The following is a 21,931-nucleotide window of genomic DNA, read 5'->3' as shown; positions in this document are numbered from 1 at the left end:
AAATAGCCTTCCTGATACTATTCGAGGGTCAGACACACCCTCCCAATTTAAATCTAGATTAAAGACACATCTTTTCAGCCAAGCTTTCACTTAATGCATAGTTAATGAACAGCAGCTACGCTAATCATTCTCCCCATCCCGAGGTAGGAAGAAGTTCCACCATGTCCAGACGACTAGTGGCGCCTCCAGAAATTTTTCATAGGGGTGGCCAGATGGGGCCACTTTAAATCTTGGGGTGGCACACCAAAACTATAACACATCATTTCAGAATTGTTTTCTACTGTTGTAGTAAACCGGCCTGTATAAGAAACTATCAGAAAGACTTAAAGAAACTGTTACTCCCCTCGAGGTTAAATAAAGGCTCGAGTCGTTCCTGGGTTTTAACGGGCATTTATTTGTTCACAAAGTCTTCAAACATGTCTTTACATGTTCCTTTATTGGTAATTTCTACATTGCCGTCAGAACTGGTATAAATAAAGCACAAAAAACGTAAATTAACCTTAAATTCTTGACATACTTGCAGACAATATTTAACAAAATAACATAGGAAACTAAGAATTAAAGCATACATTATGCCATGAAAAATAATATCTGAATTAGCTTATTACAACACAGTTGCGTAACACAAATAAAGGGCAAGGAAAGAAAATATACCTCATTGGCAACATAGACCCGAGAGGGTAAACATCATCTTCACGATTCACCAACAAACTTATCAATAACCTTTCAATCGTTCTCGAACTTTAGACACATGGCACGCGAGTCGTAGCACGTAGCTATGATTTTAGAGAGTGCACCCATACAGCGTCCACATAACAACAAATTCCCACCCTTTCCACAAAGTTTTAACAAAGAAATAAATATGAAATTATTATTTATCATCCACAAGACATCATTTATTTCAAACATATGATTTTATACCTCTCATATATATTTATATATGAACCAAATTGAACTGACCTATATAAGTTGCCTTTGACGGCAGCTACATCTACTGATATACTTGTTATATGTAATGTTACTAAAGATATTATGTGCATAGACTAATAACAGTACAGTTAACATTTTGAGTTTCACAACAATTCTATTTTATTTTGCAATTATATTTGGCATAAGGTTTGTTTTTATTGCATTTATTGCAAACAAAACCGTTACTGGGGAAAAGCAGATACTGGCAGATACAAATAAAGCAAGGACAGAAAGAATCACATCTTTGCTTGATGTAACAGGACTTTCCCAACAGGGATCAATAGTCTGATTCTGATTACCAGGCTATACAGTATATGTAAGAAACATTTATATATTTGCTTAATGTAAAACAAAAATAATTATTAGTGTCACAAAAAGAACTTCCAAACAGGGATCAATGGTCGCTGATTCTGAGTACCAGGCTTCAGAATAGCTTTATTCGCCTGTTGCTATGTTTTTTGGCAAACACATCCACAAAGTCATCAAGATTTATGGCCTTAGCCCTTCTTGATTTTACACTCAGCACACCCAAATTGCTTAAACGCAAAAAATTGACATAACATATGTGACGGAACAGACCACACCTGCTCCAGGCGGGCTTCGAACCGGTCTGCACGGGAGTCGGGCGCTCTAGCGAAGAGGCTAAAGACCGCAGTCCCTAGCGTCTGTCGCTAGAGAGTCCTTGAGGCAGAGGAGTGAGGTTTACATACTTGCTCAGCACTTCACTGGCTTGACTCTGTTACACATATACATGCACCAGCTGCTAATGGCGTTAGCTAGGTAACTCTTGTCAAAACGGGTCAAAGACACATCAAAAAGCTGCTGTAACAGTATACTGTAACTATTTGGCACTTAAAAAGCACACCACGACACGTAATTCCCCGTCTTCTTTTACTAAATTTATATTTTTGACCTATTTACTTACCGGTAGTCTTCTTCGTCTTCTTTCTTAACTTGTTTTGAAATTGTTGACCGACGGGCACGCGCTGAGCTGCGCAACAGCGGCATGGACGGAGGTGGCGGGGGAGGGGCAGACGACTGTGTGCGATAGAAGGTCTAGAGCGGCTTGCCTGCCTGGCTGTGCATTAGGGATGAAATGAATAACTGATGCTACTAAAATGTATTCTGGCCAGTGGGGCGGCCAGGAGTCGGCACGGCCACCCCTGGCCACCCCCTGGTGGCGCCACTGATTTCATCCCTATGTGTTTTACCTGCTGTGTTTTACCTTTTCTGTTTTTCCTGTTTGCCCCTGTAAAGCTGCTTTGAAACAATACACATTGTGAAAAGCGCTATATAAATAAACTTGAATTGAAATCTTTTCCGGATGCCCCCTGGACGTCTTCCCGGGAAGATGTTCCGGGCATGTCCCACCGGGAGGAGACCTAGGACACGCTGGAGGGACTATGTCTCCCGGCTGGCCTGGGAACGCCTCGGTGTCCCCACGGAAGAGCTGGAGGAAGTGTCTAGGGAGAGGGAAGTCTGGGCATCCCTGCTTAGACTGCTGCCCCCGCGACCCGGCCCCGGATAAGCGGATGAAAATGGATGGATGGAATAATGCTACGTGACTTCACTCCATGAGATGCAAGAAGAGAGCAAAAAATATATATTTTTACTAAGGAAAATGGCAAAAATAGTTACGCACAGTGACTTGGATAAATAACTTTAATCTGATTAATGGTTTGGGAAAAGTAACGAGTTAGATTACTCGTTACTGATAAATGTGGTCAGCGTTACCGGCATCACTGCAATTAAACCAGCTACTGGTGAGTTTGTTCAAACTGTTACTAGGACAGCCAAAGCTAGGAACGCCTTCTAACGATCTCATAGCAAGAGACACATAGCGACACATAGCGACAAAGTCTCTGGCTGTCTGAATGGGGCGTTATATCTATGGTTGTAACTCTAGGTGCATTTCATTCGGCCGTAAGTGGACTGCGAAGTGGACTTCACAGGGTGTTCCGCCATCTTAAGTGAGAGTCCAATCTGAAAGGAGCGACCATGTGGGAATCAGAGATACCCTTCGCTGTGTGTAGCGCGGTGACGTCATGCATGTTGACAACATGCATGCTTTTGCGTGCATGCGGCTTAACGTTATGTGGTCAATCATTCATTACCGCACATGTGTCTCCTACTAGGTGATGCTTTCACATATTTTTATGTAAAGAATGTGTACTCAGACCTCCGATATTATGTCTGAGATCAATGCATTCCTGTCAATCACGCGGCGTCGGGGAATATTAAAGATAGCCAAAACTATTTGATTTAATGTATTAAAAAAGTTGGCAAGACAAGGCAAGAAAAATAAATTAGAAATAGAAGTGCACTTGATGTAAACTGCAGTACTCAGGTTGTTAATGCACAGCTAAACAAAACTTATTATAAAAACTTAAAAAAAATTAAAAGCTCTGATATTTTCAAGCCTAAATTTGTTTAAGGGCTCTTTTTTAAACATATTAAGAAGAAGCCATGCCATTTCAAATGTGAACAGGTAACCTTCTCTGGATTGGTTCCACATTTCTGGAACGATCTGCTTGCTGCAACAAGATCAGCAGATTCTGTCGCCATCTTAAAAATCAGCTGAAAACACATCTCTTCCGTCAGCACCTGACCGATCATTTCTGATTTTTATATATTTTCTACAATATCTAATAAAAGCATGCTTAGATATCTAAACTTAGCTCTGAACCCTGCAGTAGGCTTTGTGAGAGATGTTTTTATTGCTCTTATGCTTTTGGTTGTCCTAATGTTTGACCCAATTGCTTCCATAATTAACCCAACTTGTAAGTCCCTTTGGATAAAAGCGTCTGCTAAATGACTAAATGTAATGTAAATGTATCACAAAATGTTCTAACGTTTTTAATGACATCCTCAGTGACTATGATAAAGACAGCACTGTTATAAAAATCCGTAAACGAAAAGACACTGTTAAAACAACATAAATATGCTCAAACAAAAGTAAACAAACTTCGTCTGTATGCCGCACTTATTCATGCATGTCGCACTTATTCATGCATGACGCAAACCTTGTTTCCTCAATACTACCCTTTGCGATTCATTGCTGTATGGCATTAGGCCTACTTAACTTTCCGTGTTTCGATGTGAGGTCAGTAGTTATATAGGCTCGTTTGAGATGGCCAAATTCTGCGCAGAACCTATCACCGGTGATCAGTGCGAGATGCATACCGGTAAGAAATGTGTACGAGTTACGTCCGCCTTGCAATGATGTCATGCTGACGTGTTTCAAAAAACTCTCGCGACGGCCAGGCGGCTGTATCGGATTCTTCAGTCGGGCCGCGGGCTAGTTGCTCGCCACCGACTGCGCTGATCAAAAGCATGGGAAACGACCTGCTGACGACACAGCTTAATGCTCATTGGCTAAGAATGTTCGCTGGATTTTAAGTTTATATATTTTTATTTTTTATGTGATAATGAAAACACCTAGGTAAAATCGTATACTATAAAGGGATGTTTTAAATAAGTAGCATTATTAGGGCATGTGCTTTATTTTATTTGGTGGTCTAGTGGGTTAAACCACTGAACTGGTAAATCAAAGGTTGCTGGTTCGATCCCAGCAGCCACCACCACTGTGTCCTTGAGGAAGACACTTTACTCCACGTTGCTCCAGGGGGATTGACCCTGTAATAAGTGCACTGTAAGTCGATTTGGATAAAAGCATCTGCCAAATGACTAAATGTAAATGTAAATTTGTTTTGTTTAAATTATTACTTGTTTAAGTCCTGTTTGTTGTAATTTTTACTTTATTATATTTTATGTTGGTGTCAATTTTTATTCAACATCATTATTCCATGAAATAAATAAGCCAATCCATCAAAACAAATGCTACATGCACACATATTATATTACACTGTACAGCATCTTAACATGATGTGTTGCTTGCTTCTAACACCATGTAGGCCTTTTTATGTAGGCCTTTTAGAAAGTCTGAAATGACATTGAAAGTCAGAAGGAATGTACAAATTGACCACTTCTTCAACAACATTACGAATTCTAGCGACGTTCCTAGCAAAAATACAAACATTTGTTATTAGGGCCACTGTGCCTTAAAATCAACTTTTAATAATAGATAAAAAGATTGTCCTCGTCTTCATGTAAAAATAAGGGTATTTCAATTGCATCTGCTTCGTCCGCGGTAAAAAAGCGATCTGTTCCATTTCTGACGTTTGCAGTCCAACAACACAGCGAGATTCAGGAAGTGTCCGGCTTGCCTGCACTTTTTTGACTCCTTCCCTTAGTGCAGCCAACTACTCCCGTCTTCATTTCAGGCGAGGCAAGGTGCATCTCAAACGAGCCTATTGTCAAAGACGGGTTGTGTCGTTTTTTATTAAAAGCTGCTAATATTAGTCAACTTTAAATTGAGTAATTTTGTATGAGTATGGATCTATATAGAATAATAAATATATCTATATAATCCTAACTCTTCAATAATCTAAATAATAATTGACTTGAATTGTAAATAATGATAAGGGTAGAAATGCAGTATCGTAAATCGTCGCAGAACAGAATTATCATTTGCGCAGGCGCTTTGTCTACTACGTCATTACGCGCATGCGTGGAGGCAACCCGGATCGTGTACCGACACCATGCTCAGGGAATAGGGAGCAGTGAACACTGCGCAGGAACCCTATTAAATGGAACGCAGCTTCTGTTTTAAACGGCTCTGCGCCTTACACGTTTCTAATCCAATCACATGCATCTGCAGGTACCAACATTCACCCAATAGCTGCGGACCATTTTAGGATGAGTTTGAGCCAATAGGAGGTGGCGTCTACCAGAACTTGTCGAATAAGAACGCAGTTTGACTTGGCCACAGCATGCCCACGTAGATCGTCGGACGTGTAACTTATAACGCACAGAGCTGAAGAAATAGTAGGTAAAATCTGAGGTATGAAATCGATTTATCACAAAATATTTAGTAAAGTTAAGCATAAATCATTTGCTTTAAAGGTTTTAACGAATCTCATTGATGCATGGCTTTGAGTTTGTCGAGCTCTTCGCATGTTTGTGTGGTTTGATTAAACTTTCACGCGGTTTGATCCGTCTCTGTATATGACACAGCTTAATTTGTGTTTTTGTTTTATGTCGTGAACTTTTCGTTACTGAAATATACCATCAAACCAGCAGTCACATAAGTTTGTAATGCGATGTGGTATTGCAGAGATTTTTGATACTGCATTTGAGTAGCATTGTTTTATGTTAATATTGCACAATTTATATTTATGTTATTAACTAGTTAAATTGTATTGTCTAATTTCATTGTTTAAACATTAAGCAATTTAGCAATTGCAGAGGAATTCATTATATTAACTAAGTAACTAATCATAGCAAAGTAACTAACTAACTAACTAACTAACTAAGTAACCAATCCGATCATTATTGGAAAATGATTAAAGCTGTTTTATATTTGGGTAAAGTAATGGTTCCCGATTTATTTTTAAATGATCCTGTTTGATCTTTTCAGACATTTTAGTAAAATTACTCAAACATGTTGCATTAAAGAGAAACAATTGATTGTTTGGTTTTAATTAGTGTTTAAGTGTGTGATACTCGCGCACTGCAGTGACGCTTCCCTTATTTCACACCTTGACCTTATGGTAGTTGTGCTAAATTTAGCAAAAATGTAGTAAATCATTTATTACTGTGACTTGTGACTTGAAATTTATATAAACGTTTATTTTGAGTTGAGCTTTAGTGTGTCACCCTATTACAGCTGTGGTAATTCTGTTGGTATTGTATATAAAATCTGATGTAGCTATGGGTGAGATTGAGGGCACCTACAGTGCCCTTCAGACCCCTGGCACACGACTTGGAGCGCATTTCAACACCAGTGTCAGCACTCTGGAGCCCGGGCAAAGCCTTAAAACGACTATGGGAGCAGGATGGAAAAGCCACACCAAGGGTCTGCAAATCCGCGTTCAGGGACTGGATGATGCTCAGGAATTCTTTGAGCTGGAGGTTAGTCTTTTTAACCTCCGTTTTCTAATTGTTTCTAATTGTTTGCCGTGTTATCTTGTTTGCTTATGCTGCACAAAAACACATTTGATTGCCATAATTTTTTTTACAAATATCTGTGTTTATTTAATAAACGTAATCAAAATGTAAAATTTATTTAATTGAAGGCTGTAAGCTATGTTTACTTCTGTCCGTTGACATATGTTGTCGATTATAAACAACCATCTCTCTGGAGACCTCTGGCAGTCTAGCTTTGCGTGCCGCTTATGGCGGGTGACAGCTGCCACATGGCTTTAGCATTTAAATCCTGTGTCTTTAAGTCCGTTTTGTTTTACACCAGAGGCCACTTTCTGAGAGCTGTCTGATGGTTGTGTGTAGTTACACATCTGAAAAATGCTTTAGTTAATTGACTTGGTGTTGATTTATCACAATTGATGAATTTCTCTGGGATCTGGAATACGTTTTAGGGAGGAAACATTGTTACTTGCATTGTTACATCAGAATTTTACGACAAAAGAGATTTAGGATTGTGTTACTGCAGGGATCTCCAACCCTTACTGCAGGGATGAGAGTTACCACAGACTGCAGCTCCAACCGTGTTTCAACACACCTGCTTGTTATTAACAAGCAACCCTCAACACCCTGATTGAATGTTTCAGCTGAGTTTGATTGGGCTTGGAGCTGAAATCTTCAGGACGGTAGCTCACGAGGAGCAGGGTTGGAGACCCCAGTGATACTGGGTTTGTTTGCAGTTTTGAAAATTAGCAGGACATTTTCAAAACACTTTCACTGTTGCCAACAGGTCAAGCAAAGGCTTTTTACTGAAGGTTTATACTTATTTTACAGAATTGATTTGCCTTTAACCTAAATGATGGTAAATGTGGGATTAGTAGTTATGTTGGATTACAGAGTCAGTTTTGATGTAGGATGGGATATTCTCGTGTTAAGATCATATAACAATGGGGTCATCAGGGCTCTAGACTGCGACTAAATGGTAGCATTTTGCGACAATTTTTCCTGCCAGTGTGACAAAAGTTTTTCTTAATGGTCGTACTGGTGTGACTGCCAAACTGATCAATATTAGGGATGCACGGATCCGATACTCTGGATTGGAATTCTGGCCGATACGCAAGGGCGTAGCAAGCTTTTCAAAAGTGCGGGGGATGGATGTGGTTTGTTTGTTAACAATAAAAACGATAAATACCATAACCGAAGGGTACAAAAGGTACAAAATATAAAAAGCTTCCCATTTAAATGAGTGATACTATAAAAGTATAAAAACACACTCCGAACACACAGAAAATCAGTCAAAACTCTGTTGTGAAATACACAACAGTAGACTTGCTAAAGAATCAGAATCAGAAATACTTTAATGATCCCAGGGGGAAATTATTTTTGTTACAAACTCCAGATATACAAACAACATTTATTAAGAACTGGCAGGTTGTAATTGGCAGGTTTTTTATACAGTAGCAAGACCAACATTTGCAGTTATAAAAGCCAACATATTCAATGGCACTGATGAATAGTATTAAGGAGGTGAAACTTTGTTCGCACATAGCCAGGGTTTTTCCTGGATATAAATTTTTGAGGTGGCCGCCTCCAGTAAACTTTTCTGTTTGGATGAATTAATTTAATTTTTTATAAAAAAATGCCTCACGTTTTTTGCCGCCTGCGAGTGTTGTCAAAAATATTGATGTATATGTTTGCTCTGCTCATCAATGATTATATCCAATCGTCGTATTCGCTCTTGTTAAATTAAGATGTTTGAAATAGTGCCAGTGTGGGTAAAGTCTCCTCAACAGTTCTCACATGTGATGCACGTTTGTGTGTCCGTGTTTATCATAGTTCTCTATGTATGTGTGCCGATCAATGATTTCACCCACTCGTCTCATTCGCTCTGAATAAACGTTATTAATGTTACATTTATTACATTAACATTTAGTCATTGAGGAGATGCATTTATCCAAAGTGACTAACAGCGAGTTCAGGGTGCAATAAGCGATATGTCATACAGGAGCAATAAGACAATAGGTGCTAATACAAAGTTACTAGTTTCAACTAGAGCTAGACCACTACCTGTTGAGAGAAAGAGAGAGGGTTAGTATTTTTTTTTCATTTGTCTGTCAAGTATTCACAGAAGAGATGGGTTTTAAGTAGTTTTTTTAATGTTGTGAGAGATGTGATTTGATAGCACCAGAGTCATGGGGTGAGGTAAGAAAAAAGAATCACTAAAAATTTACTGAAATTTATGTAATACATTAATAAATAAATACGAAATTAATTAGGGCTGTCCCCAAATAGTCTACCAAACGTTAGTCAATGTTAAGGAGGCTTGGTCGAATACTGTATCGAGGTTCATTAAACGGAAGGAAGGAGGCAGGAACCGGCAGACATTTAAATATTGTTTTAATAAAACAAGCAAACAAAAACACTGAAGTAAAATGCTGGCAGCCACCTCACGGTCGTCCGACGGCCACAAGAACATAAATACAAACGTAAAACATGTCCGGGCCCGGTCTTCTCTCGTCAACAGTCCGTCGATCGTCCTCTTATGCTCCCAATCTCCACCATGAGATATCCGGGACCGGTGTGCGCACAGCTGATTCATACCATCAAACACATCACCGGCCCCGCCTCACGGCTCTCGTCACGTCTTCCTAACCACAAATACGTTTTCATTGGTCGGTTAGTCAGGAAATCAAATCAAATAAATAAACTTATGTGACATCACACAGTAAGTATGCACGTTAAAACTTCACGGTGCTGTGCATCTTGGGCAGTATATGACATCAAAAGAAATGTGAGATCAACGCAAACAGTTAATTTCAATAAATTTATTTGTTAATAAATATGAACAAACGCCATTTGGTGCTGCACGATGAGGACAGCCTGACCACAAAAGCACTGAAGATACGACTCGCAGAAGAAATTGACAAGAGATTGAAAGGAAAATTTCGCGACCAGCATTTATACACAAGCTCGTGACCCACGTTTTAAGAGCTTGTCATTCCTTGACACTGACAAATCGGAAGAAGCATACACCAGTGTTGGATCTGGCAAAAAGTTTAGTACTACAGTCTACAGATGAGGGTGAGCCCCCACCAAAAAATAAAAATCAGCATGCTGATGACCATTTATGAGTAGGAGCATGCAGAAGAGAAGAATGAAATAAAGATGTTTTTTACATACAAATCACAGGTTCATACGGGACCGTTGACATGGTGGCAAAAAATCGAAGAACTATATCCAAACCTCGCTAAAGCAGCTAAGCGCCTTCTTTGTATCCCCTCCACACCATCAGAGAACAACTTTTCGAAGGACGGCTTCATTGTGAATAAGTCAAGAAGCTCACTTCTTCCCAACAATGTGGACAAGCTGGTATTTCTTTTTTTTTTTAAACATTTGTTTATTGATTTTTTAGTGACATAACAAAATCAAGAGGTAGCAATTCGAGAGTCAAAACAGTGTCAAATACAACAGACAAGACAAAAAAAATACAATAACAACAAATACACAGAGCAAAACAAAAAAAACACTACATGGTCACCCACTGCATAATAAAAGCCCAATATGTTCACTTACACAAAGATGAATAAAAAACACCCCAGCATACTTCAAATTCACACAAGAAAGACCTCACACTTAGTGGACAGTCAGGGTTACTACTCTGGAATAGCCGTAAAAATCAATCCCTCAACATGTGCAAAAAATGGGCCCCAAGTTTTATTAAACTTTGCAAGGGAACCATGTATTGAGCACCTAACTTTCTCCAACTTCACAAACTGAAGGATGTCCCTGATCCAAGACGAGTGAGAAGGCGGCGCAGGAGACTTCCACCTCAATAAAATCAAACGTCTAGCCAGTAAGGAGACAAAGGCTACAAAGTCCGCTTTATATTTAGGAAGCTGCAAAGTAGGAGGTAAAACCCCAAACAAAGCAGTGCATGCTATTGGATCAAATTGAACCCCTGTACAAACAGAGATAGAATTAAATATGTGTCCAAAAATTAAATAGTGAAGGGCAAGACCAAAACATATGGGCATGGGTAGCTGGAGCCTGATGACATCTAATGCACATGGGATCGACATCCTTATAGATTTTGGAAAGCCTAACTCGAGTGAGATGAGCACGATGTATAATTTTGCACTGGGTCAGACCATGTCTAGCACAAATAGATGAGGAGTGAACCCGACGCAAAATGGCATCCCACAGCTCCTCCGAGATCCCCTCCCCTAGATCCTCCTCCCATTGAAATTTAATTTTATGCTGCGGGGTAAACTGCAAAGAATAGATAAGATTGTATAAACGTGAAATTGCACCCTTAATGGTAGGCAATGGGGTTAAAAAAAGAGTCAATTAGAGAGGCCTCTGGGAGACCTGGGAAATTGGGCCTAAGATTGCGGATGAAACTACGAACCTGAAGATATCTAAAAAATGCTGTCTAGGCAAATGGAATTTGTCAGAGAGTTGCTGGAATGATGCAAATGTACCAGAAATATACAAGTCCCTAAATGCCTTGATGCCGCAGTCAGACCACAGAGAAAAAGCCCCATCAATTAAGGAAGGATGAAAAACGGGGTTTGCTGATAAAGGTGCTAGGAAAGAGAAGGTCTGTAGACCAAAATAGCGTCGAATTTGTTTCCAAATTTTAAAAGTTGATTTAACTAAAATATTATTGCAAAAAGGGGAGGGAGAAAAGTTAAGGGGAGCATGGGTGAGAGCAGTCAACGAAGCAGGTTTGACAGAAAACATCTCCATATTCAACCATGCAGGAGAAACTGGTACCCCCTCCAGAGAAATCCAAAGCTGAATTACTCGAAGGATGGATGCCCAGTAATAAAACCTCAAGTTAGGAAGGGCCAAGCCCCCAAGGGTCCTAGGTCTCTGCAACAGCTCCTTTCGCAAACGAGGGACCTTCCCGTTCCATATAAACTCAGTGATTGATTTGTCTAATTTGTGAAAGAAAGACTGAGGGAGACAGACAGGTATGCTCTGGAAGAGATAGGACAATTTGGGGAGGATATTCATCTTAACCGAATTGACCCTGGCCACAAGGGAGAGAGGTAACAGTGACCACCGTTGAAAGTCTATCCGTATCTGATCTAACAAAGGGGCAAAATTATAATCAAACAAATCTTCGAATCGGTCTCTAATCTGGATACCAAGGTATTTAAAACCAAATGGAACAATTTTAAATGGGAAACCCAGAGCAGCATTTTGGGCACCTTGATTTAAAGGAAAAAGCTCACTCTTGTCCAAATTTAGTTTATAGCCTTAAATCTGACCAAAAGAACTAAGGATGTCAAGAGCACCTGGAACTGAAACAGAGAGATTGGACACATAAAGTAATAAGTCATCGGCATACAGAGAGACCTTCTGTTCAAGACCAAATCTTGTTATTCCAATGATGCATGGCTCTGAACGAAGCTCAATAGCCAGAGGTTCAATAGCAACAGCAAATAAAAGATGACTCAGAGGACAGCCCTGACGAGTGGAGCGGTGCAAAGGGAAATAATCTGAATGGGTGTCATTAGTTCTGACTGAAGCCACAGGGGATGAGTAGAGCAACTTAATCCAAGAAATGAACTCCTGACCAAAACCAAATCTCTCCAAAGCGTAAAAAAGGTAGTTCCACTCCACTCTGTCAAAAGCCTTCTCCGCATCTAACGATATAACGGCTTCCGGCCCCATTGACGTATAAGGATTATAAATAAAATTGAGAAGTCGTCTAAGATTAAAGAACCCGTGTCTGTTCTGAACAAAACCTGTCTGGTCAGGAGAGATTATCAAAGGCAAAACTGATTCCAGTCGCAGAGCCAATAATTTGGACAGAAGTTTTACATCTACAGATAAAAGACTAATTGGACGGTAACTTGAGCAGGACAGAGGGTCCTTATTCTTTTTTTAGGAGTAATGATATGGAGGCCTGATTTAGAGTCTGTGGAAATTTAGAAAGAGTAAGAGATTCATTGAACATTTCTATCAAAACTGGTGCTAATTTGTCACAAAATGTCTTGTAAAACTCGGTCGGAAAACCGTCCGGGCCTGGACACTTTCCCGATTGCATAGAAAATGTTGCCCGTTTAAGTTCATCTATGGTGATTGGGCCCTCTAACTGCTCAGCAATATTAGCATCTACCTTAACCAACTCCAGTGAGTCAAAAAAACTATCCAGGGCTGACAAATCAGACCCAACCTCAGAAGTATATAAAGAGGAGTAAAACCGTTTTAACTGATCATTAATTGTATTAGGATCGGTTGTGACGCCAGAAGGAGTATTCATTTGTGAAATCTGCTGAGAGGAGGAAGCCTGTCGAAGCTGATGGGCCAAAAGTTTGGTCGCCTTATCCCCAGATTCATAATAACAATATTTAGCTTTAAACAAAAGCTCCTCAACCTCTTTAGTAGAGATAACATCAAACTGAAGAGAGAGACGATCCTTATTTATGTTAGGGGATGGGGAGGAAGCATAGATATCATCAAGCTGGGAGATTCGTACCCTCAATTCCTTTAATTGTTTTTTCCTTTGTTTGTTCTCATAGCTGCTGTATGAAATAATTTCACCTCTAATGTATGCTTTCATAGTCTCCCAAAGAAGGGAGGCTGAGATCCCTGGAGTTCTGTTGGTAGTAAGAAAGAAGTCAATTTGATTAGAAACAAACTTAACAAAATCCTCATTAGATAGCAAGCGCGTATTGAGACGCCAAGGGGGGCATATACGTCCGCGCTCCTGTATGAATAACTCCAGTGTGGTCGGAGCATGATCTGATATTAGAATAGCCTCATAAGAGCAAGACTGAACAGAATGGAGAAAGCGGTTATCCAGGAGAAAGTAATCAATACGAGAAAAGGAGTTATGTACATGAGAGAAAAAAGAATACATTTTACCAGACGGATTGAGAAAACGCCATGGATCAGAGACTGAGAACTCATCCATAAAGGATAAAATGGTCTTAGAGGACTTTGATGGCAATCTTGGTCTAGTAGAAGAACGATCCAATACAGGATTAAGCCAACAGTTGAAGTCACCCCCCATAATAAGTAGATGAGTGGACATATCAGGTAATTTGGCGAACAATTGCTGGAAAAAATTGTCGTCATCCCAGTTTGGACCATACACATTAGCCAGAATCACAGAATTACTATATAGCTGTCCCGTTACAAACACAAACCTTCCATTGGGGACAGCTATTACATTGGAGCACACAAAAGGAACAGATTTGTGAATCAGAATTGCAACACCCCTAGATTTACCGTTAAAACTAGAATTAAATACTTGACTGACCCACCTCCCCTTTAATCTGATATGGCTGGAAAAATTTAAGTGAGTCTCTTGAAGGAAAACAATATGGGCACCTAATTGTTGAAGATGGTGAAGAACTTTACTACGTTTAATAGGCTGATTTAGACCATTACAGTTCCAGCTAACAAATTTGAGTCCTGTCCCTGATTTTCGTGACATCCTAGACTGCTGCATGCTAGTCAAGTATTAGTGTACACTGCAGCGTGAAATGTAGGCTATAACAGACACAGAAATAGATTAAAACATGAGCGACCTGACTAAACAAAACACAAAAAACACAGCGAGAAAAAAGAGAACTCCTCACACTCCCACCCACCACCCCACAAGCTGAAGCGTCTTCCCAAACAAGACGCGCGCTAAACCCACGAACTACCAAAAACATCCTAACACGCTCCGTTAACAGCACAAACCAGTAACGTTAGTGCTCATGCAAGTTTGTAATAAAGTAGAATAAATATGTAAACAAACACAGTAGCAAAATATGAAAAGTGACTGAAGTTCAAGTGACACAAACTTAACTCGGGGTAGCTAATACCAACCGAAAACGGGTAAATTAACCCCCGGTTCACCAAACAAACTGCCAGCCGCTTTCAAACTGTAGCTCCAGAAGAGACGCAAGACTTTAAGTTCACCTTGGCAAAGTCCATTGCAGTGGCTGAGTCCTCTGTGTGTGTGGCTCCACCGGGAAGAGTGATCTTCAACGTCGCAAGAAACCTCAACCCAAACTTTACTCCAGGACACGAATGTAACAGACGCTTAACGTCCGTGAATGCAGCACGTTTCTTAGCAACTGACGAAGTATAGTCCGGAAAGAGAAACAGTCGTTTGCCTTGGTGGAGAAGAGGAGCCTCGCTGGCCCGGCGAAAAATATCATTCCTCACGTGAAAAAATTGCACACGAATCACAAAGGGTCGAGGTGGTTTACCATCACTGGGCTTGGATCGGAGAGTGCGATGCGCACGATCGAGCAGGGGCAACTCCTCCAGGCCGAGGGAGTCCCTCAGCAGCTTGGCAATAAATTCGGTCGGTCGCGCACCTTCGGTCCCCTCCGGCACACCTACCAGCCGTATGTTGTTCCTCCTCGCTCTACCCTCCAGGTCCTCACATTTATCGGTCAGCAGTTTAACCTCGGCTTTCAGCGTGCAAACAGTTGAATCCAGTGAAGTTAGCAGGTCACTGTGATCAGTGCACGCGCGCTGCAACTCCGTGATAGTTTGATCATGGGAGCTAAGTTTTTGTTGCATCGGTTCAATTGCGTGCCTAAGCTCCTCTCTTACCGACGAAATGTCCGCTCGAAGTTCGCAAGACAGCGAGTCTATTTTGCCGCAAATGTCCCCTTTCAACTTGTCTAACATAACCCGGAGGTGCTCGAAATTGGGGGCACACTCGGAGTCCGTGACCGTCTTCGCCGGAGATGCGGGCTCAGTGGAGGGAGAGGCCTTAGAACGGCCTGTGCGAGCCGGGTTTCCACGTGCAGCTGCCATTGTCGGTTGAAATTCCCCCAAAACACACGGAAACTAACCAAGTATTTGTTACCATTGTGCACCGGCCAAATTAGTGAAAAGAAACTGTTAAAAAGTTAAAATAAGCACAAACTCGCGGAGCAGAAGGGAGACACGTCTTACATGCTCAGCATCCCGATCCGCCCAATCCAAGCTGGTATTTCTGATGCGTAATATAAATAAAATGATTGGGTGGAAAAATAGTGACTGTAATTTAGCATAATTAACCTTAACCTACAAGCATGTGAGAAATCGAGCCATGTCCAAAGCAGAATTTATTATAATGTTACCGCCCCTTAATCGACACAGTTCCACTCACCACGCCCCGCCATTGTTGTTTTCACAAGCGACAGCGGTGTACGTCACGCCATGGCTAAAGTTCGTGGACATCCTGCAATGTAGCGAGCACAGAGTCCAAACCTAGGAGGAGACAGCAGTGGATTTATTTTATATTTATTGAAAATCCCTCAGAAATCATAAGTAAAATCCTGCTTGTTTGCGAGAATCACTTAAAACTGGAGTGCCTTTTCAACCTGGGACAGCACAAGCAGGATTAGCTTCAAAGTTGTTCCTCAAGAGGGATCGAGACCGACTGAAACAGACAAAACTGCCGATGTGAGTACTATTTATCAACAGTCTGAATTGACGTAAATGTACCGTATATATAGGAGAATAATGTTAACATATGCTCGCAAAGCAACCTGTGTGTTTTCACTTGTCATTAGTACTGACTAGTGATCAACCTATATTGTTTTTATAAAACAGATACAGGTGCTGATTATTTGCATGTTTATGTGCCTGATACCCGATATGAAGAACAGATTTTTATTTACTGTTAAACTTCTGTTTTTGACAAACCGATTACAACACAACTGAACAAACTATTTTATTTAGAACAATCACTCCCTCCTTGCATACAAAGCAAAACATTTGCATCTATACACCAATTAATAGAGGGGTCTGAAATACAAACACTGCACCAAACTCATTGGTAAGGACCTAGGAATCACACACACATGGAGTTTGAGAAAGAACGCGCATGCAGTCGCTCGTCAACTTGCATCAGACAGGTTAGGAAAGAGAGACGATGCGGAAGCGTTGTTTATCTTTTAGTTAATTGATCACAGAAACAGTCACTATCACGGATGGATAAAAACATTAAAAAATGTGACGCCAAATAAGTAAATGCAATGTATGTGAAATTATAGAATAAATATATTGTCATGAAAGTAACAAACAAAACGGCATATAAATCATTGAATATCTCAATTGGTGTTACGTTAATAATATTTTTGTCAGTCTGGCACTGTTTATATATGCAATTACTTACGTTATATTAAAACTGCGATCGCTTGTGGAGATCATAAATAATTAATTCCACAGGGCTGTATTTATTTAAATGTTTATTAGTGAAATAATGGTTATATAATCGATGAAAGTATAACTTTGGAGTGTTTTAAACAAGTTAATCTTGTTTAAAAGTAAGCTACATGCTGAATCTCTGCTGCAGTGACAGTCCTGCACGTGATTCTCTAAACGGCCACAAGATGGCAGAGCTTATATGTGAATCCGATATTAGAAAACAGATATCCGATTAGGGGTGCTCCGATCAGGATTTTTGGAGCCGATCCTCGATCACTGAAAGCTATATCGGCTGATACCGATCACTGATTACAGGAGCTATTTTAAGCTTTCTCCGTTCCAGAAGAGAATGTCTCATGAATTAACAAATTAATATTAGTAAGTAACATATTTGGTAACACTTTTCTTGAAGCATGTATGTATAATGCATTATAAAGAGTTATTAAAGGGTAAAATGCATTATTATTATTCATAATGTGTGTTGAAATGCATTATATGTAGTTGTAAAGAATTATAACCAATTTAAAATGTGTATTGTAACAATGAATTGCTTACATCCCGGAGCAGAAGCAGGAGAAAAGTTGACTGTTCTCAATCTAGAGCTGACTAACTAACTTGGCGGTAAATCTTTTTATGAGAGAATGCAGTAATAATAGTAATGATAATAACAACAACAATAATCATATAATTACAGTAATGTTATTATTTGTTTTGCAAAGTATAAAGCTTTAATCGAGCATAGGAGTCAAGCCTGTTTTGATTATTATAACACTATTAGGTATTACATGAGAGGAAAATGATTATAAGAGAGGGACGTTTAGTGATAGGAGTCTTATATCATGCCTTTATTTTTTTAATATTTTCTTCTGTTACTTGCTCTTTATCATTAACACTTTCACCGACATTGATGATTTATCTCTTCATTTAAAAAAAACGGTTCCCCAACAAAAACGAGTTATTATGGCAATCAGTGTTTATACTGTTGTACAGCAGGTGGCGCTGTTACATACCTTTGGGAAAAAGTACAGAATCCCAGAACCTAGAACCGATATTTCTTATCGGTTTTTAATGATTGTTCTGAGTGTAATCTGTGCGGAATCTTTGACAAAAAACTTTAATTATCTCAAAATTATCTTTTAATCAAAGTGATGCATTTTTGAAGAAACCTACCCACATCTAAGGAGTGATAAAAAAAGAACAAATCAAGATTGAAGAATACGGTTTCCTTTGTTTAAAAGCAGAAACTCTGTTATTTATTGGACATATTGTTTGTCTATATATTCCTTACAGAAAATGTACTTTGAGCCATTGAACTTTGGATAAAATGTTAAAAAACGCTAAAGTATGTGTAACTTAATGTTTTAACTAGTTGCAAAAGCTGAATAATCATTAAAAACGTACCAATTAGTCAATGAAATAATAGACGCTTAGCATATTAATTAATCTAATATTTGTTAGATTAATCGACTATCAAAATAATCGTTTGTTGCAGCCTATAGTATACACATTTCATTACATCAAAAACAAATGATGATAATCGTTTTTAGCTGTGTCACATGACCCCTCAAAATCAGTTGGACGTATCACGTAGTATTCCTGTACTGTAGCACTCCCTCAGCACTCTTACTTGTTTTTTCTAATTCTGGATCCCTGTACTGAGACAGGGATCCTATTTCTTTATTGTCCTAATGGACAGCAAGGACAAATGTGAAAGAGCCCGCCCACGAGCCAACCGCTTACCATAAAGGTTGTCTGCGCTGCGACAAGATGGACTGCTTACTCTTGCGATAGTGAAGGTCAGGTGTGTCTGTTTGAGCGTGACGCATGCGCTTTATTAATGCAGCAAACATGTTGACACTGTCTGGAGCATTTTAAAGTGTCAGAGAAAGACTCTGCATGAAACTTGCCAAGGTGGAGTAAATTTCTGAATTAAAGCATCTTAACTGATTGGTAACTTGTGTACTTGAGACGGAGCGGACGGTCTGACAGTAGCCCTGCTGCTTGCAACATCCTTGGACATCATACAGTGTTCACGTGCACACAGTTCCCTGTACTTAAAAACTTTGTTTGTTTCTTGCATCTTAGCCACATTTAGTCTTTTTTTTTTAACAGACGCTTTTATCCAAAGTGACATACAGGTGGGGTAAGCAATAGAAGCAATTGGGACAGCATAAGAACAAAAGCACAAGTGCAATAAAAAAAAGAAGACGTCTCATATAACCTGACACCGTATACAGAGATAAGTTAGAGATTTTTTTACTATTAGAGAATAGAAGTCAGAACTGGTCAGTCAGATGTTGACGGAAGAGATGTGTTTTCAGACGTTTTTTAAAGATGGGTACAGAATCTGCAGATCTTATAGCAGCGGGCAGATCATTCCACATAGGTGGAACCGATCCAGAGAAGGTGTCTGAGAGAGGTCTTCTACCTTTTTGGGATGGCACCACAAGACATCGTTCGTTTGCAGAACGTAGTGATCTGGCGGGTACATATGTCTGCATTAGCGAGTTAAGATAAGGGGGTGCCGAATCAGTGGTGGTCTTTTAGGCCAGGAGCAGACTCTTGAATTTGATGCGAGTGACTATAGGGAGCCAATGTAGATTAATGAATAGAGGAGTGACTTGTGCTCTATTCAGTTCATTAAAGAGAACTCTTGTCACGGCATTCTGGATCATCTGTAGAGGTTTGGTTGTGCAAGCTTGAAGTCCACCCAGTAGCGCATTGCAGTAGTCCAGTCTGAACTTTTTCCTAATATTGTAGAGGATGAATCTGAACCATGGTAGCACCATTCCGGAGACCCCAATAGCCTTGAGGGTGGACAGGAGGATGTGATTGTTAACGGTGTCAAAGGCGGCAGATAGATCCAGTAGGATGAGCACAGATGAGTTGGAGGAAGCTCTTTCCAGTCTCAGGGCTTCAATGACAGAGCAGCGCAGTCTCAGTGGAATGACCACTCTTGAAACCAGGCTGTTTGCTGTCCAGGAGGTTGTTCTGGGTGAGAAAGGATGAGAGTTGGTTACATGCAACACGTTCTAGAGTTTTCGCAACGAAGGGGAGGAGGGATACTGGTCTGTAGTTTTCTAACAGTGCAGGATTAAGAGTAGGTTTCTTTAGTAGTGGGGTAATACGGGCCTCTTTGAATAGTGTAGGAAATGTACCAGTGGTGAGAGACGAGTTATGAGTGGGTCAGAGAGGGAACAACCGATGGAGAGATGGCCTGGAAGAGATGAGTGGGGACGGGATCTAAGGGGCAGGTAGTCGGGTGGTTAGACCCCTTTAAAGGGCTGCAAATCCAGGTGTTTTCTGCAATGTAAAATAATCCACATAATGTCTCTGAAAAGTTTCAGCGTTACATGTTTGATAAGTCATTCTCTTAAAGACGTGTTAAATATGTCAATATTTGGAGCAGGAACTGGAAAGTGGGAGCATGAAATCTGGGACCTGCAAATAAATTACAGTCTTTCTATAATGTAACTACCTACATGCACATTGCTCACCGTTCGCTATTCCAGAGCCAACGAGTGGTGGTGGCGGCACAGGGTTGCAGTGGCACTTTTGCAAGGGCCCAATCGTCACTGCTCGCAGCTTTAATCGAGTAGAAAAGTATGAAATTACTTTATTTTTCCCCTTGATTTCTTTGTTTTAATTAAATATGTGACAAATTGAGCTGTCATCCTTTCAAAACTGCTGAAAACTATATGTAATCAAGTTCGTAGGAATAAGGAAGAAAGGAGGCGGGGTCAGCGTGGACTGGGAGACAAGAATCACTTTATTTAGATTCTCTCCGTGAGACTTTGCGCCAATGCGCTCTGGTCTACAAATAATAATATAACAACTTCTCTTCTTTGACTTTTCCGGATCATGGTCCGTTTGAATTCCACTCAAGATAGCCGGATTCTATCCAATGCTTCAGCCCGTTGGTATCTTTCATGCGGTGGAGCCACTGGAGGGGAGCGTGGTCCGAATGGAGCGTGAATTTGCGTCCCAGGAGATAATAGCGGAGGGTGAGTATGGCCCACCTGATCGCCAGGCACTCCTTTTCGATGGTGCTGTACTTCGTCTCTCTCCTAGAGGGCTTCCGACTGAGGTACAGCACTGGCCGTCCCTGGTGCCTCTTTTCTAGTGAGGTCAGTTGGTGAGGTCCTAATAATTAGATACAAACCTTCTATAGTATCCCGCCAGCCCCAGGAACTGCCTCACCTCCTTTTTGGTCTTGGGTCTCGTTGCGGTTGCAACTGCTGCAGTCTTATTAATTTGGGGACTCAACTGATCATGACCCAAGTATAAGTCTAGATACCTTACCTCCACATGCCCAATTGCACACTTCTTAGGGTTAGCCGTCAGCCCGGCCCCTCTGGGAGAAGGTGCATATGCCGCTCCCAGTCATTGCTGTAAATGACTATGTTGTCTAGATATGCGGCCTCATATCCAGCATGTGGTTGCAGCAGGCGGTCCATGAGCCGCTTGAAGGTGGCCGGAGCTCCGAATAAGCAGAATGGAAGTGTCATGAATTGGTGTAATCCAAACGGCGTGGTGAAGGCGGTTTTCTCTTTGGATAGGGGAGATAAGGGGATCTGCCAGTATCTTTCGTTAAATCCAGTGTCAAAAAAAAACGAGCCGAGCCAAGCCGATCCAGCAACTCGTCAATCCGTGGCATCGGATATACACCGAACTTCGACACGGCATTCACCCTTCTGTAGTCCACACAGAATCGGACTGAGCCGTCGGTTTTAGGGATCAAAACTATCGGGCTCTCCCAATCACTATGGGACTCTTCTATTACCCCCAACTCTAGCATTGTCTTTAATTCTTCCTGAACTAC

The 21,931-nt window shown here is 40.5% G+C and overlaps 1 protein-coding gene across 8 annotated transcripts in view; it reads left to right on the top strand.

The window, feature by feature from the left end:
• The first annotated feature begins 5,644 nt into the window (after positions 1 to 5,644).
• Positions 5,645 to 21,931, top strand: part of farp2 (FERM, RhoGEF and pleckstrin domain protein 2) — a 127,511-nt gene continuing 111,224 nt past the window's right edge. For 2 of the 8 annotated variants that reach the window (XM_056750746.1, XM_056750745.1), the window contains exons 1-2: positions 5,649 to 5,872; positions 6,740 to 6,942. In XM_056750746.1, the coding sequence (XP_056606724.1) occupies positions 6,742 to 6,942 (201 nt within the window). In that variant the 5' untranslated portion in view covers positions 5,649 to 5,872; positions 6,740 to 6,741. Of the gene's footprint in view, positions 5,873 to 6,739; positions 6,943 to 21,931 lie in introns of all 8 variants that reach the window. The other 6 variants (XR_008906983.1, XR_008906982.1, XM_056750747.1 and 3 more) reach the window with 5 other exon arrangements.

The sequence above is a fragment of the Triplophysa dalaica genome, chromosome 6 (assembly GCF_015846415.1).
Source record: "Triplophysa dalaica isolate WHDGS20190420 chromosome 6, ASM1584641v1, whole genome shotgun sequence".
Classification (NCBI taxonomy): Eukaryota; Metazoa; Chordata; class Actinopteri; order Cypriniformes; family Nemacheilidae; genus Triplophysa; species Triplophysa dalaica.
Note: the sequence above shows the minus strand (reverse complement) of the source record. Positions and strands in the feature narration are given on the sequence as shown.